General features: G+C 36.0%; 1 protein-coding gene across 2 annotated transcripts in view; it reads left to right on the top strand.

Annotated features, from left to right (window-relative positions):
• The window catches only part of SYCP1 (synaptonemal complex protein 1), a 108,885-nt gene that overhangs the window by 11,774 nt on the left and 79,940 nt on the right, over positions 1-17,171 (top strand). For both annotated transcript variants that reach the window (XM_041754164.1, XM_041754165.1), the window contains 4 exons: positions 1,937-2,010; positions 13,100-13,158; positions 14,373-14,442; positions 16,034-16,107. In XM_041754164.1, the coding sequence (XP_041610098.1) occupies positions 1,937-2,010; positions 13,100-13,158; positions 14,373-14,442; positions 16,034-16,107 (277 nt within the window). The remainder of the gene's footprint in view (positions 1-1,936; positions 2,011-13,099; positions 13,159-14,372; positions 14,443-16,033; positions 16,108-17,171) is intronic.

Raw genomic sequence — 17,171 nt, 5'->3', positions numbered from 1 at the left:
GTAAACTGTTTTGGGTAGTATGAAATATATAAGAAAAAAAAACCTATGCTTTGGTCATTCAGATGACCAAATATGTATTTCTCATAGATATATTTGGTCTTCATCTACCATTCCTGACTCATAATCTCCAAAACCTTTGGAATTTCCCAAGTGCTGAGAGTGACAAAGTTGTCTCTTGTTATGTTAATGAGGTAACTTCTGGGCCCCACTTAAGGATGGGGCTGGTTGCCAAGAGAATCAAAATCAACCATGTGATCAGATGGTTGGTTGGAACTTTCAGTTCCTCCCTCAACCTTGGGGATGGGAAAGAGTCTGAAGGTTGAATCAATTATCAATGGCTAGTGATTTAATCAATCACAATTATGTAACTAAGCCTCCATAAAAACCCAAGAGGACAAGGTTTGGAAAACTTCTAGGTTGCTGAAGAGATCTAGGGAGAGTGGTGAGCTCAGAGAAAGCATGGAAGCTCTATACCCTTTTCCTCCATGCCTTGTCCTATGCATCTCTCCTATCTAGCTGTTCCTGAGTTATATCCTTTTATAATAAACTAGTAATCTAACAAGTAAATTGTTTCTTTGAGTTCAGTGAATTGCTCCAGCAAATTAATTGAACCCAAGGAACCTTAGATTTATAGTCAGTCTGTCAGAGATTCAGGTAACAATCTGAACCTGTGATTGGTGTCGGAAAAACTAAGGAATGAGTCATGAAAACTTCTGATTTATAGCTAGTTTGATAGAAGTTCAGGTAGCAACCTGGGATTACCGACTGGTATCTTAAGTGGGGCCAGGGGGACAGTAGTTTTGTAGGACTGAACCCTTAACCTGTGGAATCTGAGGCTATCTTCAGGTTGATAGTGTCATAATTGAATTATGGGACACCCAGCTAGTGTCCCAAGAATTGCTTGTTGGTGTGGAAATTGGTTATCAGGACCCATTTAAGTAGTGTGGATATTTTACCAATATTCTTCTAATCCATATTCTTTTTGGTATAGTTATAAATTGGGCTGTTTTCTGTTTTCTTAATTTCTCCTTCAGATAGTTCATTCATTATTAGTGTACAGAAATGAAACTGATCTTTGTGTATTAATTTTGCATATTGCAAACTTTACTGAATTTGTTATATTCTGGAAGTTTATTTTTGTGGAGTCTTTAGGTTTTCTATATATAATATCATGTCCTCTGCAAATAGAATTTTACTTCTTCCTTTCCAAATTGGATACGTTTATTTTCTTGCCTAATTGCTCTAAGCCTTCCAATACTATGTTGAATAAAAGTGGTGAGAGTGGGCATTCTTGTCTTGTTCCTGATCTAAGAGGAAAGTCTTTCAGCTTTTCACTTTTTACTATTAAGTATGGGGTTAACTGTGGACTTGTCATACATGCCCTTTATTATGTTGAGAGTTTTTATCATAAATGGATATTTATACCCACTTTGTTGAGAATTTTTATCATAAATGAATATTGAATTTTATCAAATGCTTTCTCTGCTCCTATTGAGATGATCAGAGGTCTTATTATTCATGTAATGAAAGGCTAGTCAGAAAGTTACCTGTTTAATGTTTTGAGGATAAGACAGCTAGAATATTTCTGGGGTAAATAGTAAAAGAAAAACCCAGTCCTCTTTTCTCATTTTTTTTTCCCTGTGGGCAAAATCTGGAACTATTTACTGAAAGGTTATTGTTAGCTACATGGGTAGAAACTTGTTAAGAAACTATCCTTTTTACTTTTAAGAGAGGAAGTTACTAAGTTGTCTTTGCTACTAGTATAATCAACCCATTTTTAAAATCACTTGAGTGATATGATATATATATGTGTAAATATAAGAATTTCTTTAAAAATTGTAACAATGTTTTTTTTGTAACTATGTTTCATAACTTTTCCATATGATTTTGCTTTGAGATCAGATTATACTTAGGCAGACTCTTTGTTTTCTTTCAGGAATAATGCTACAAGGCATTTATGTAATTTACTCAAAGAAACCTGTGCCAGATCTGCAGAAAAGACAAAGAAATGTAAATATATTTCTTATTTTATGTGATTTTTATCAATTTATTTTTATTTTAATGGTGGGGGTGGATAAGGGAAGAAATTATTCTTTCACTTTTTGGATCCAATTTTGATTTGAACAAGTTATAAGTGCCTTATACAATTTCTTTGCATAAGTAGCAATTTGATTCTCAGTTCTTTGAGCTTTGAAAGCTCAAAGTGTTTTGAAAGATAATATATTTCAAAAGATACATACTTGACATTTGTAGTTGAAATGTGATCTTGAGGCTTTTTCTTCTCTTTGGAACAGCTAGCAAATTGAATTGATATATAGCTGTGTTCATAATAGAAAATACCGATGGACAGCTATGCTGAAGGCACAGTACTTAAGAATAGTACAATATTTATTTCAAATCTAAATATAATTCTCAAATTTCTCCTAAAGAAACATGCTTTTAAAATATTCTAATAAGGTTGTAGTATAAATATTCAAGTACACATTCTCATTTTATGCATACTCAATTTTACTTGTAGGAATGTTTTTCATTTTTTAAAAAATATTTTATTTATTTATTCATGAGAAACACAGAGAGAGAGAGAGAGAGGCAGAGACACAGGCAGAAGGAAAAGCAGACTCCAAGCAGGGAGCCCGAAGCGGGACTTGATCCTGGGACTCCAGGACTATGCCCTGGGGCAAAGGCAGGCGCTAAACTGCCGAGCCACCCAGGGATCCCCCGAATTTTTTTCGTTTTGATGAAAAACATAAACATCTTTTTTTAAAAAAACAGCAGTTTTATCTTTGTCATTAATTTGACACCAGCTCTACTTTGTTTATGCCAAGAATCTATTAGAAAATACTGTCTACCTGCTTTTTCAGCATAGCAGCATAGCTCCTGCTTTTCTTAGCTAAAATTTTATTTTATTTCTTAAAATTTATTTATGAGAGAGATAGAGAGAGAGAGGCAAAGACACAGAGAGAGAGAAGCAGGCTTGCTGTGGGGAGCCTGATATGGGACTTGATCCCAGGACCCTGAGCCAAAGGCAGATGCTTAAGCACCGAGCCACCCAGGCATCCCTAGCTAAAATTTTAATATCACAGTGTACTGCTTAAGAGCTTAGGCTAAGAGTAGACAGCCTATGCTCAAATTCAGACTTTCAGTTGCTGTCCACTTGACCATGAATAAGCTATATAATCTCTCCGACCTACTGTTTATTGGTTAATAAAGTGCCTCTTAGTGCTGTTTTGAGAATTAGGTTAGTTAATAAATTGCTTAGAACAGTGCAAAGTGCTCAGTGTTAGCTATTCTTATTTCCATTATGCACTATTACTAGGGTTTTTCTTGGGCCCTGCATATAATACTTTGCTTTTGGACCTATAAATACTTACCGGAATGTAGCATACCTACTTAACAGAATGTAGGACACGACTAACAGCTCCTCTGTTACATCCCATTTATTTAACTTTCAATATTAGCTTTTCATTCCAGGTATAAGAAGTGGGGAAAAGTGGCTCAGTCGTTTATGCCACCGTCAGCCCAGGGCCTGATCCTGGAGACCCAGGATTGAGTCCCACATCGGGCTTCCTGCATGGAGCCTGCTTCTCCCTCTGCCTGTGTCTCTGCCTCTCTCTCATGAATAAATAAATAAAATCTTAAAAAAAAAAGTGGGGAAAAGTATATAGATGGGGATGGAGGGATGGTGTATTGACTGCTTTGTAGAAAGTAACTTAGGCCATGGAGACAGGCTGCTATTTTTTTTTCCCCCTCTGTTTAGTTTTATGCTAAGATGGTAGGAAGAGGTTTGAAGAATCTTTAAAAAAATTTTTTTGGTGATCTCTTAATTGAACCAATGGGCATATCTTTTTTTTTTTTTTAAGATTTAATTTATTTATTTGAGAAAGAGAGTGCACACAAGTAGGGGGAGAGGGAGAAGCAGACTCCTCACTGAGCATAGAGCCTGAAAGGGGCCTCTATCCCAGGAAGCTAGATCCCAGGACCCTGGGATCATGACCTTAGCCAAAGGCAAATGCTTAACTAACATAGCCACCCAGGTGCCTCCCAATAAGCATACCTTAATATGACATGTAGATAGTTTTTCTTTTCTTAAAAAAGTCTTTAGGGAAGCTTGCGTGGCTCTGTCAGTTAATCCAGTGCTTGATTTTTGGCTCAGGTCATGATCTCAGGGTTGTGAGATCAAGTTCCATGTTGGGCTTTGTGCTGGATGTGGAACCTGCTTAAGATTCTCTCTCTCCCTCTCCCCTCTCCTTTCTCTCTCTTCCTCTCAAAAAAAAAAAAAAAAGTCCTTATACTTGCTAACATAAGCTCCACCTAGATTCTTGTCTTAAGCCTTTACTCTTGCTATTGCGGTTTTTATGTCTTATTTATTCATTCACCAGTTTTTTTTAAAAAAATTATTTATTTATTGGGAGGGGTTGGGCGGAGAGAGAGAATCCTCAGGTAGATTCCCCACTGAGCCTGGAGCCTGATTTGGGGCTTGATCTTACTGCCCATGAGAGCACTAGCAAGGCAAAGTCCACTTAACCGACTGAGCCACCCAGGTACCTCTCATTTACCAGCTTTTGTTTTCACTTTTATTTTTTAAGATTTTATTTATTTATTTGAGAGAGAGAGAGAGAGAGAGAGAGAGATCACAAGCCAGTGGAGGGGCAGAAAGAGAGGGAGAAGCAGACTCCCTCCTAAGCAGGGAGCCTGTATCCCAGGGCCCCGTGACCATGACCTGAGCTGAAGGCAGGTACTAAGACTGAGCCACCCAGGTGCCCCTTATTCACCAGTTTTTAAAGTGCATACTTTGTGTCATGAAATGTTCTGAAGGGTGAGGAAAACAGCAATGAACAGTTTCTGCTCTTAAGTGTGCATCTGGGATGCCTGGGTGGCTCAGTGGTTGAGCATCTGGCTCAGGTGTGGTCCTGGTCTGGGATCAGTCTCACATTGGGCTCCCTGCAGGGAGCCTGCTTTTCTCTCTGCCTGTGTCTCAGCCTCTCTCTCTCTCTGTGTCTTTCATGAATAAATAAATTAAAAAAAAAGAGAGAGAAAAGAAGTGTGCATCATAGTAGAGGGACATAGACCATAAAAAAATAAAATATATGTATGGTAATAATAATTGCTTAAGGAGATTTTGGGATATTTTGGGATGGGATGACTGGGGAAGGATTATAGTGACCCTAATAAGTGAGGGAATTAGCCATGAAACTATTTTGGGAAATAGTAAGTGCAAAGTGTCCCTTAGATGAAAGCCTATTTAATCTTTCCAAGTCAACGAGGCTACTTTACTGTACCTTTGGTATTTCTGCCTTGGGTGTATTTTTTCATCTTTTTTCTTGTGCACCATTCAGGAAAGTGTCTTCTATTCTCTTCCAGTATCCTTATTCTCTATTCACTATTTATAGTCTTTTTTTTCTAGTCTGTTTTCAAATTCATCAGCTAAGGTTTTATTTTTTGTTATTGGTTTTTTCTGGTTCTGTAAATATTAGCTGATTTTTAAAATATCTGTAGTGTCACTTTTTAGACTTTCAATTTTATTGCTGTAATTTTTAAAAATTGACATGTAGTTGACAGCGTTTCATTAGTTTTAGTTGTGTAACTTAATGATTTGATAGGTCTGTATATAATGCTATGCTCACCAGTAGTATTCTTTGCTGAAATTTTTAAGTGCAGATTTTTATCTACATGAACATAGTAAACATTGTTTTATTAAGGTTTTAATAAAGTTTATTAAAGGAGTTTATTTCTGGTCTGTTCTGTAGATTCTAGAGGTTTGTATAGTATACTTCATTATTTTTGATTATTTGCTTGAAACCTAGAATGGTGTCATATTTTCCTAGTTCTTTGAATGTTGAGCATTTTTTTGGATTATATTCTGGACATTTTGAAATTATTATGTTGTGAGATTCTCAGTCCTTTTAAAATCCCTAGGAGAATATTTGTTTATTTTTTTTAGCAGATAGCCAACTCGGGTTCACGCCACAAATTCTATCTTTTGTGTGCTGGGTTCCAATATCAGTTCAGTTTTCAATGTCTTTGCTATGCTACTCTGGCTCTGCCACTCAAGATTAGGTCTGGGATGTGAATAGTGATTTATATTATATATTAGAGTTCAGTTTTCAAAGTCTTTGCTGTATTTGTTTTGGGTCTGTCTTACATATGTATAGCCTTCCATTTCCCCATGGGACTTGTGTCAGTTCATGCACATAATTAGGTAATCCTCTTTTGGAGCTGTCTCTAAGATTGTCCCCTCATGCTCAGCCTCGCAGGGGCCCATTTTCCCTGTTCTTTGGCTAGAAATACTGAGTTTCTCTTGGAGTTTTATCTGTCCTTGCTGCCATGGGTGCTGCAGCTCTACTTCTGGAGCCATTCTTGGGATAGGGCTATGAGAGGGAAAAGAAGAAAAAAAATCAGATTTCCTTTTGCTGCTCATGTTTCCTGTTACAGTTTTGTTGGGGCCTTACATTTGGCTAATGCTGGGAAGGGAGATAGGAAAAAAAAAAAAAAACTAAACAGGAAACTTAAACTTCACATGAGTCACTTCAAGATTTTTACTTTTTTCTCCCACCCTACCTGCCTTTGCTTTCTTTTCAGAGTCCTGAAGTAGTGCTTTATGTATTTCATTCAGAGTTTTTAGTTGTAAGCAGTGGGAGAGAAAGGCTGTAGTGGGATTACTTTGTCCTGACTGGCACTGGAAGGTTGTTTAGTGTTTTTTTTTTTTTTTAATTTTATTTATTTATTCATGAGAGACACACACACAGGCAGAGACACAAGCAGAGGGAGAAGCAGGCTCCATGCAGGGAGCCTGACGTGGGACTCGATCCCGGGTCTCCAGGATCACACTCTGGGCCGATGGCAGGCTCTAAACCGCTGAGCCACTCAGGGATCCCTGTTTAGTGTTTTTGAATTATAATCCTCAATCTATTCTTGGTCTGATGATTTGTCAGTATCCTTTGAGAACTTTTTTTTTTTTTTTTTTAAGAATTAAAGAAATCCTCCAGATTTTTAATTGTCTGAAACAGGATGTCTGAATTGCTTAGCCATTACCAGAAAACAGAGTCCTTGATGCATTTCTAAAATACGTATCAGGGCAGCCCAGTTGGCTCAGCAGTTTAGCGCCCCCTTCAGCCCAGGGCCTGATCCTGGAGACTCGGGATTGAGTCCCACGTCGGGCTCCCTGCATGGAGCCTGCTTCTCCCTCTGTGTCTCTGCATCTCTCTCTCTCTCTGTGTGTGTGTGTGTCTCATGAATAAATAAGTAAAATCTTAAAAAAATACAGATCAAATCATGTTACTAATTCTTTCAATGACTTTCCATAATTTTTTGGATAGCATGGAGTTTGCACTTCCCTCCACCTTGCCAAATGTTCCCCACATACCCCATATATAAAGGCTCATGGAGAACTACCTGTTACTGCCTAAACAGGTTATTTTTCTGAGTTTTCGTGTGTGTGTGTGTGTGTGTGTGTGTGTGTGTGTATATGTTTTTTTTAAATTGGCTGATACTCTTTCATTCATCTCATTACCTCCTATTTGTCCTTCAAAACTCAGAATAAATATTGCCACTTTTGGGAAATATTCCCTAATTTTGCAGCCTGATTTGGATGCTCCTCTTCTTTCACTTAGTACTCTTAGTATACCTTAACCATATATTTGTGAATTCCCTCAACAGATATTTTTTGAGTGCCTATTACATGCTAGACATCTCACTATAATCTTAAGGGTAAGGGGTCATACCTTGATTGAGGATAGTCAACATTTTAGACAGTGTCTTTGAAGATAATAGGCAATAAATTAATGAATTAAAGAACAAATCTATTCTTAGATGTAGCTTAAAAAAAAAAACCTCTACTTTTTGTAATTGTTTAAAAAAAAACTCTTTAATTGGTTCTGTATTGCACACAATATAGAATTATTTTGAATTCTTTAGCCTGCCATTCAAAGTACTGTATAAACTTTTTTATAGCCCTACCTCCTAACCTAAATTGATTTTTGGGAAGGACTTTAAAGCTTTTGTAGGGATCCCTGGGTGGCGCAGCGGTTTGGCGCCTGCCTTTGGCCCAGGGCACAATCCTGGAGATCCGGGATCGAATCCCGCATCGGGCTCCCGGTGCATGGAGCCTGCTTCTCCCTCTGCCTGTGTCTCTGCCTCTCTCTCTCCCTCTCTCTCTCTCTGTGATTATCATAAATAAATAAAATTAAAAAAAAATAAAGCTTTTGTAGTCTACTTACATTTCCATTGACTTCCTTTCCTTTAAAGCATGTCTAACCAAGTGTTAGTCTTTTTTATGTTTGAATATATTCAGTGATGGAAACTCACTAACCTCAAGATTGTCATTTAAGGACAGCTTAATGCTTTTTATTGAGCTGAAGTTTCTACATAGTTTCTCTTATTGTAATTCTCCTTAGAGCATATGGAAAAAGTATAAGTTATTTTTTATGTGCTCTTTAGATTTTTAAAACTGGCTTCTTGTCCTTTTGAATTTTGCCTTCTTTACCTTAGTTCAAGATTCGTCAGTATTTTTGTTATTTTGGTTGATCTGTTGAACATCTTTGTTATAGAGTTCAGGTCCATATGAGGTAATGTGCTGTGTAACTTAATCTGTGTAAGGGACTATTCACTGTCTAATTGCAGATGTCTTAATGAACTCTAAGGTCAGCTTGAGAGCTACAATGCTTTATAGGCTTAGTGACTTCACTAATTAAAACCTTTAAATTTTCTTTTTTATTTCATTCTTTGCACGTACATTTAGATTTTTAGATCCAAATAGCATTCTTTGCACTTATCTATACTGGATTTAATCAGGAACATCTGTGTTTTAGTCATGTACCATTAATTACTAACTTTGGGATCCTGGTGAATAAAAAATTTTCTATATCACGCTTTCCTCATCCATGAAATGAGGGGATCACAGTTCCCTATATGTATACCTAGATCTGTGTTTATGTGTGTATTCTTGATGTGTGTGTGTGTATATGTATTCTTGATCCTTATAATTCAAAATTTTGTCCATATGATTATTTCAACCTAGGTATACCAGTCTTTCTTTAGCCCAGGAAACTATATCTTTGGCTACCATCTGATTTTTGGGCAACACTTATTATTTGTATTGGCCCTCAGTTCTTTTCTCTAATTGTTTTAATGTTTATTTTCCCCCCTTTCGTTTTTTTGTTTCCTGTGTTTCCAATTTGACTTTTCAAGTGTCAGTTCTATCCTGCCCTTCCTCTAATTTATAATTCCCTTGTAATCTAATTAGATAATCCTCATTTGTTTTTCTATTTAATTTGTTCCATTTCTTGCATTTCTGTTGTAGCCTATTCTTTCTTTATCACTCTATCTTCCTCTTTCATTGATTATGTTTTCCGGGTTCTGTTGAGAATACTGGATAGTTTTCTGAAATTTTCATCTGGATTCTCTAGATAGAATTCATTTTCAGAATTATGTTATTCCTTTTAACATCTCTCATGGTGTCCCCTTTTCTTCCTTTGACAATATTTTTTCATAGGGCTTATATAGTTTTTCACAGCATATATATCATTGAAAAAGTCAAGAGCTATCCAGACTAAGCAAACTAGGTGATAAATTGACCTTAGTTCTGATTTGCCTCCCCTGGTTTAGTGGTTGAATCCTCTCTTCATATTCATAGTTGTATGGCACATCACTGAACAGTTTCTAAAGCTTTCATCTTGTGTAACTCTACCCCTTCTGCCTTGTTTTCTGGTACTCTGATAAGTTTTGTAGAACATATGACTCAGCAATTTTAGTCAAAAAACTGAAGCATGCAAAACACTTTCGTATCTTGAAATATAAAAAATATTAATTTTTAATATCTTAAATCCTGATGTTGCTGACATAGAATAAACTTTAATCTTAGTAAATTTGGGAATTTTCACCCTTCTTCTGGGGTTGAATCTAAATTTGGGGATTCCCATATAGTACATGCTAGAGAAGTGGTAGAGTGGTAGAGAAGGACATTTATTTTTCAGTTATCTATCCATTGAGATTTTTAAAAAAGATTTTATTTATTTATTCATGAGATACAGAGAGATAGAGGCAGACATAGGCAGAGGGAGAAGCAGGCTCCCTGCCAGAAGCCTGATGTGGAACTTGATCCCAGGATCCTGGGATCACAACCTGAGCTGAAGGCAGATGCTCAACTATTGAGCCACCCAGATGCCCCGATGCATTGAGATTTTCATTGTTTCATTTAGTATTCAGTAACTGACCCACATAAGTTCCTCACTTATACCCTCAGGGCCCATTCATGTCGGCTGGTTCTCTGTGCTTTATTACATCATGCTCAGCTGCACAGAGTGTTAGGACAAGGGAAACTGAAACTGTCTAAGGCCCTGTCTAGACATATATTTCATAGGCATTTCTTCTCAGATTTTGTCATCTTAGAGCCCCACTGAAGACAAAAAGAGTACAATCTCACTCTGCTCTTGGTTTGCCCAAATTATCTGGGGTTTTTGTGGTCCTCAATGCTGAGGCTTAGTCTGGTGAGTGTAGAGGGCTTCAGAACCTCTTCTTAAGTATCTGCCAGAACCTCATAAGCTCTCTTAGCCTCCTCCTTTTACTTTTCATTTAAAAAAATAATTTATTTATTTATTAGAGTGCATGAGCGGGAGAGGGAGAGAGAATCTCAAGCAGACTCTGCTCTGAGCATGGAGGCTGACTCAGGGTTCGATTCCAGTACCCCCAGATCATGACCTGAGCTGAAACCAAGAATTGGACATTTAACTGACTGCACCACCACCCATGCACCTTAACTCCCCTTTAAAGGCTTCTTTCCACAAATGAGTAAATATTTCTTGATGTAGAGGTTAAGAAGCTTCATTCTGATTCAAATATTAAAAAAAAACCTATTGTTTATGTCCTGAACCTGCCCCTAACCCTCAACACTGGTCTTTTGAAGTTCAGAGATTTTTTTCTTTGCTTTTGGTTGAATCATCTCTTCTTTAAGGGAGCAAATGCTGAGAGATCTAGTTGCTCAGACTGGGGCAAAGTAAGTGTCGGAGTGGGGGAGGCAGAGAGGGGTTGGGGAAGGGAAGGGGGAAGGAAGGTAGTAGGGAGAGGTAGTGAAGTGGGGGGTGAGGAGATAGGTAGGTAGATCAATGGATAGATAAATATCAAGAAAAACAAAAAATGTAGGCTTATATTTTTACAATACTGCACATCACTACATTGGAACACTCAGCTACCAGAGTCCCTTTGTGCTACCTTTAGGACCTTGCTTCTGACAACTGTAAAGTCCATCAAACCCATTTATTTTCTTTTCTGTAGTTTTTTTTGTTCAATTTTTCGGGACTGTCCTATTAGAAGAATGGCTGGAGGGTATTTTGAAAGTATTGATGTTATTGGTAATGGGAAGATTGGAGTGTTGGCAATAGAATGCAGTTCTTTGGCACAAGTAGTTTCTGAGCAGTAAAGAAGATGTGTTTCTAAAAAAAAAAAAAAAAAAAAAAAAAAAAAAAGAAGATGTGTTTCTTTTCTTTTTTTTTTTTTTATGATAGTCACAGAGAGAGAGAGAGGTAGAGACACAGGCAGAGGGAGAAGCAGGCTCCATGCACCGGGAGCCCGATGTGGGATTCGATCCCGGGTCTCCAGGATCGCGCCCTGGGCCAAAGGCAGGCGCCAAACCGCTGCGCCACCCAGGGATCCCTTTTTTTTTTTTTTTTTTTTTTAAGAAGATGTGTTTCTAAGTGTATTAGATAGTGAATATGAGAAAGAATAGGTGGAGAAGTAAAAACTATCTTTCTGTTCAAATGCTGATGTGTTCTGCCTTTATTTCCTTAAATTTCCCAGCCTTTTAATATTCAGATAAAAATGGTTCAGTTCCTGTTTCATATGCTATAAGTCCAGAGTGCTTTCCATTATTTTTGAAAGGTTTAGAAACCTGTATTCTTCTGAAGTTAGTTCATATACCCTCTTTTCAGTTATTTGGCTTCTCATTAACAGTTGAGTCTATCATAGCTGCTGTGCTCTTGTTTGCCATTTGTTACTGATAATGTGGGACTTACACCCTGTTTAAATTTGATATGCTTTGTAGCACCTGGGTGGCTCAGTCAGTTAAGTATCCGACTCTTGATTTTAGCTCAGGTCTTGATCTCAGGGTCATGAGTTCAAGCTTTGCATTGGGCTTCATGTTGGATGTAGAGGGTTTTTTAAAAGAAAAGTATTTTTAATGTGCTTTATATGATGCTGGACTCATTTGGGGGAACGATAAAGGAGCAACCACACTTTCTGTTATTATTTTGTGCCTTAATTCTGATAGAATCTATTGAATAGATTATAGCTAGAGGGAATAATTGCTTAGGTTAAAAAACATAAAAAGGTGGTTGAGGATTTATAGGGGATTTCCTTCTGGGGTTACACCTATTCATAACCTTGTTCTTTGTGTCTTGAGGTTTATCTTTCTTTCTGCTTCCTCAGGTAGAGCAAGAAATCAGAAGCGTGGGCTTTTCATGTGTACCCTATGAATTGTAAATATACAAAGGAAAAATACTTGATAGAATAATTGTTAAATCCCTACTCATTGTAAAGGCTAAAACTGTAAATATATTTTACAAAGTTTGGATAAAATCATGGATAGTAATTCTAAAACAGAAAATTAGAGCTTTTGAGGTTGAAGTACAATCATGTCTCACTGTGTCTTACTATGAAGTACTTATTTTAAAAGTTTATTGTTGGGGATCCCTGGGTGGCGCAGCAGTTTGGCGCCTGCCTTTGGCCCAGGGCGTGATCCTGGAGACCTGGGATCGAATCCCACGTCGGGCTCCCGGTGCATGGAGCCTGCTTCTCCATCTGCCTGTGTCTCTGCCTCTCTCTCTCTCTCTCTGTGACTATCATAAATAAATAAAAATTAAAAAAAATAAAAGTTTATTGTTGAAGTATAGTTGACATACAGTGTTACTTTAGCTTCGGATGTACAACATAGTAATTCAGTAATTCTATACATTTGATGATACTTTAAGAGACTCAAGATATACTAATATACTTCACTAACACAGAATTTTAAATATTTTAATGTTTTCCTGAGGCATTTTGAGTATTATCTTGTTGGCATCGTAATCATTTTAAAATTTAATTCTAAAATATTTTATGTTAATAATAGATGAATATGAACGAGAAGAAACTAGGCAAGTATATGTGGATCTAAATAATAACATTGAGGTAAGTGATAGTAAAAAGTTAAATATTTTAAACAGATCATTTCTAAGTAGAGTGATAGCTCTCCTTGATGTAAGGATTATTAATTTGTTGACGTGTGATTATATCCAGTAAGATTCTTAAGGTTCTTTACTAGGTGTGTTAATGTATTGTTAGTTAGTAGCTTTTGAATTTCCTGTTAGTGACACCTTTAATGTATCAAATATAAACTCTGTGTCAGAGACTAGCATATTATGACACATACCCATTAATTTGAAAAACATACGAAATATTATTAATCTGTGTCTGGTTGCTGCTTACTTTTCTTATCCCATCCCTTTTTGTTTTCCACTTTACTTCTCTACTATAGTTCTTTTCTTTTTAAGAAAAGAAATTTGCTAAGCTCTTTTTGATCTTGATTCTTTGACTTTGTTCCGTCTAGAACTTTTGTGTCCAAGATTTTATGCAAGTTTATAAGCTTCATTTTCCTTTTTTTAAATCCTTCTACTTTATCTAAAACACCTTTCCATTCAGTTATTCTCTATCTCCTTACTTCATTCAACTTTTCTGAAGAGGACTTAGAACTACATGACATTTATTTGATAATACATGTATATGTGTAAGTATATACACATATACATGGAATATAAGTTACACTGGAATATAAGTTAGTTCCAGTAGGGTAAGGACTTTGTCTTATATCTCAAGTGCCTAAGACAGTGGTTGGCACATAATAATAGATAGGAAATAAATGAATTGAATTCCTTAAATTTTGAACAAATAAATGAATTCATAAAATTTTGCAAATCAGAATTTGTTGAATACTGAATGAACTCATGCTGTCAGATAATGGAAGCGTAATTTGGACTCTAGTAGGGGAGAGAACTCAGATAGGTTACACTTTAATGGGGGGAAGACAGAAATTAAATAAGCCAAAAATAAAATTACAGATTTTAATATGAGCTATTAAAAACGAGTAGAATACCAACAATCATTTTGCTGCTGTTTGGTGTTATATAACATGTCTTCAGTGCCTTTAAGCACCTGGGAAGCTAATATAATAGGCTCTATTAATGCATTTTTAGTAAATTACTTAATTATAAATTATAGGTATTATTCAAAGTTGAGTGGTTTTAAATCTAATGATCATGAGACAAATTTATTAATATATTCATAATTTGAAGAACCTATTTAAAAAATGTAAGTATGATTCTTAAAAGTTAACCTTTATGTTTCAGAAAATGATAATAGCTTTTGAGGAACTTCGTGTGCAAGCTGAGAATTCCAGATTGGAAATGCATTTTAAATGTACGGATCCGGGGCACTTGGGTGGCTCAGTTGGTTAGCGTCTGCCTTTGGCTTAGGTCATGATCCCTGGGTCCTGTGATTTAGTCTTGCATTGGTCTCCTTGCTCAGCAGGGAACCTGACTCTCCCTCTCCTCCCTGCTTGTGCTCTTGCTCTCTCTGTCACTATGTCTTTCTCTCTCAAATAAGTAAATCTTTAAAAGAAATAATTGTATGGATCCTATTTAATTTTCATATTACTGTACTGATGTTTCTCTTTTTATTAGATTCTTTTAATGTTTTCACACTGTCAGCTTGATGCTCCAGTTGCTTTATTATTTTTTATTATTTTTTAAAGATTTTATTTATTTATTCATGAGAGACACAGAGAGAAGCAGAGACATAGGCAGTGGGAAAAGCAGGATCCCCACAGGAAGCCTGATGCAGGACTCAATCCTGATCAGGGAGATCACACTCTGAGCCAAATTGCTGAGCCATCCTGGTGTCCCACCCCAATTCCTTTAAATTTTGTATTTGTTGTTCTTAAATCCCTCAAAATCTTGTGGAATGTGGCAGGAAATTGATAATATATTAAAAATTACCTTCTGGCTTCAAAGCTACATTTTCCCTGAAATCGAACTTACTATGATTTGTTTTTATTTTATTTTATTTTATTTTTATTTTTTAACTTACTATGATTTGTACTTAATTTTTTAGAAGTGTAATTTGGTCTTATTTTTACATTTTTTGAGTAAAATTTCACGTTAAAAAACTTGACCCTTGAATGACATAGGTTTGAACTGTGCAGGTTCACTTATATATGATATTTTTTCAGTAAATACAGCAGAGTACTGTAACTGTATTTCCTTTATGATTTTTTCTTTTCTTTTTTTTTTAAAGATTTTATTTATTCATGAGACACACACACACACACACACACACACAGAGAGAGAGAGAGAGAGAGAGAGAGAGAGAGAGAGGCAGAGACATAGGCAGAGGGAGAAGCAGGCTCCGCGCAGGGAGCCCGACATGGGACTTGATCCGGGGTCTCCAGGATCAGGCCCTGGGCTGAAGGCGGCGTGAAACTGCTGAGCCACCCGGGCTGCCCATCTTTATGATTTTCTTAATATTTTCTTTTTTCTAACTTTATTTTAGGAATTCAGTTTATAATACATTAGATATTTAAAAGACGTGTTAAGCAATTTTATATTATGGTTAAGACTTCTGGTTAATAGGCTATTAGTAGTTAAGTTTTGGGGGGAGTCAAATATTATACATGAATTTTCAACTGTATATGGGTCAGCACCCCTAATGTTCAAGGGTCAACTGTATATATATTTAAAATTTGTTACTTCAGATTATTGTAAAGAATAAGCTCTTACATATATGCTATTGTAAAAATTCTAGAATTTTTTTGTTATACTTTGATGTTTTTTAAATTTACTACTTTACTAAACAAAGTTGGCAGCAAGAAAATAGTAATTTAGCTTGTTTGAAACCTTTGGGGTTTAGTATCTAGATAAATAAGGAGGTGGAATAAAATGTCAGAAGCTTTAAATTCTGTTGTTATAGAACTATGTTAAGATATTAAACTATTTCTGCTTTATTTTTAAAGTAAAGGAAGATTATGAAAAAATCCAACACCTGGAAGAGGAATATAAGAAGGAAGTAAATGACAAGGAAAAGCAGGTATTTTTAAATAATCAGCTCTGTATTTTTTGTATTTGCTACTTCATAAAATACTTAAAATTTCAAAAGAAATCTGTATCAGCTTACTGCATGATGAATTTCTATGAGAATTTTAATATTCTGCATATCCAAATATTTAAACTTTTGCCTAGCAGAATTAATTTACATTGATTCAAACATGCATGCACTGAATGCCAGCCATTTTAGAAAAAAATCAATGAATTTTCTACAATATTTATATCAGTGGGTAATTGGATATTGCTGTGAAAATATTTAAGAACTTCTGTTCAGATTAAAACTTTCTAAAATGTAAAGATGATGATCATTGACTACTCAACCCACGTTGTGCATTTTAGTTTGAAATGTATTACTATTCGTGACACCATGGAAGGGGAACTAAAATACTCTTTTGCTTCTTTCTCTTAATGTCATATAGTGGAAAACTTGAAAATAAGAGTCTGTGTTCTTAGATATTCACAAGAATGTCGATTTCAGGTTATAGCAACTTTATCAATTTCAAGTCAAATGCTTCCCAAATAGAAAATGATTCATAGAAAGGAATCCTCTGTTTCGCCCTATTTTTTTCAGAGTTTTCTTCTTTGATTTGCCACAAGATACTTTGTAATGATAGATAACAAGGATATCTACTTAAAAAGTTAATTGAAAGTACAGAGAAGATACTTAGAGGTTTCTTTAAGTTATGGTTATGTTATGCTTGGATCCTTTTTTTTTTTTTTAAGATTTTATTTATTTATTCATGAGAGACACAGACAAAGAGGGAGAGAGGCAGAGACACAGGCAGAGGGAGAAGCAGGCTCCATGCAGGGAGCCTGATGTGGGATTCGATCCCAGGGCTCCAGGATTATGCCCTGGGCCAAAGGCAGGCACTAAACCGCTGAGCTACCCAGGGATCAATGTTTGGATCTTTTGAAAGAGTTAACAGTTTTCTATGTTTTAGCTGAACTTTTAAACTAGATTTCTGAAAGAAGGCCTTTTAAGAGTTAAAATTGTGCATATTATAAGGAACACAAAAGTATAAGGAAGTGCTTTTGCTTATTGGAGTT

The sequence above is a fragment of the Vulpes lagopus genome, chromosome 5 (assembly GCF_018345385.1).
Source record: "Vulpes lagopus strain Blue_001 chromosome 5, ASM1834538v1, whole genome shotgun sequence".
Lineage (NCBI taxonomy): Eukaryota > Metazoa > Chordata > Mammalia > Carnivora > Canidae > Vulpes > Vulpes lagopus.
This window is presented reverse-complemented; position numbering and strand designations above follow the sequence as displayed.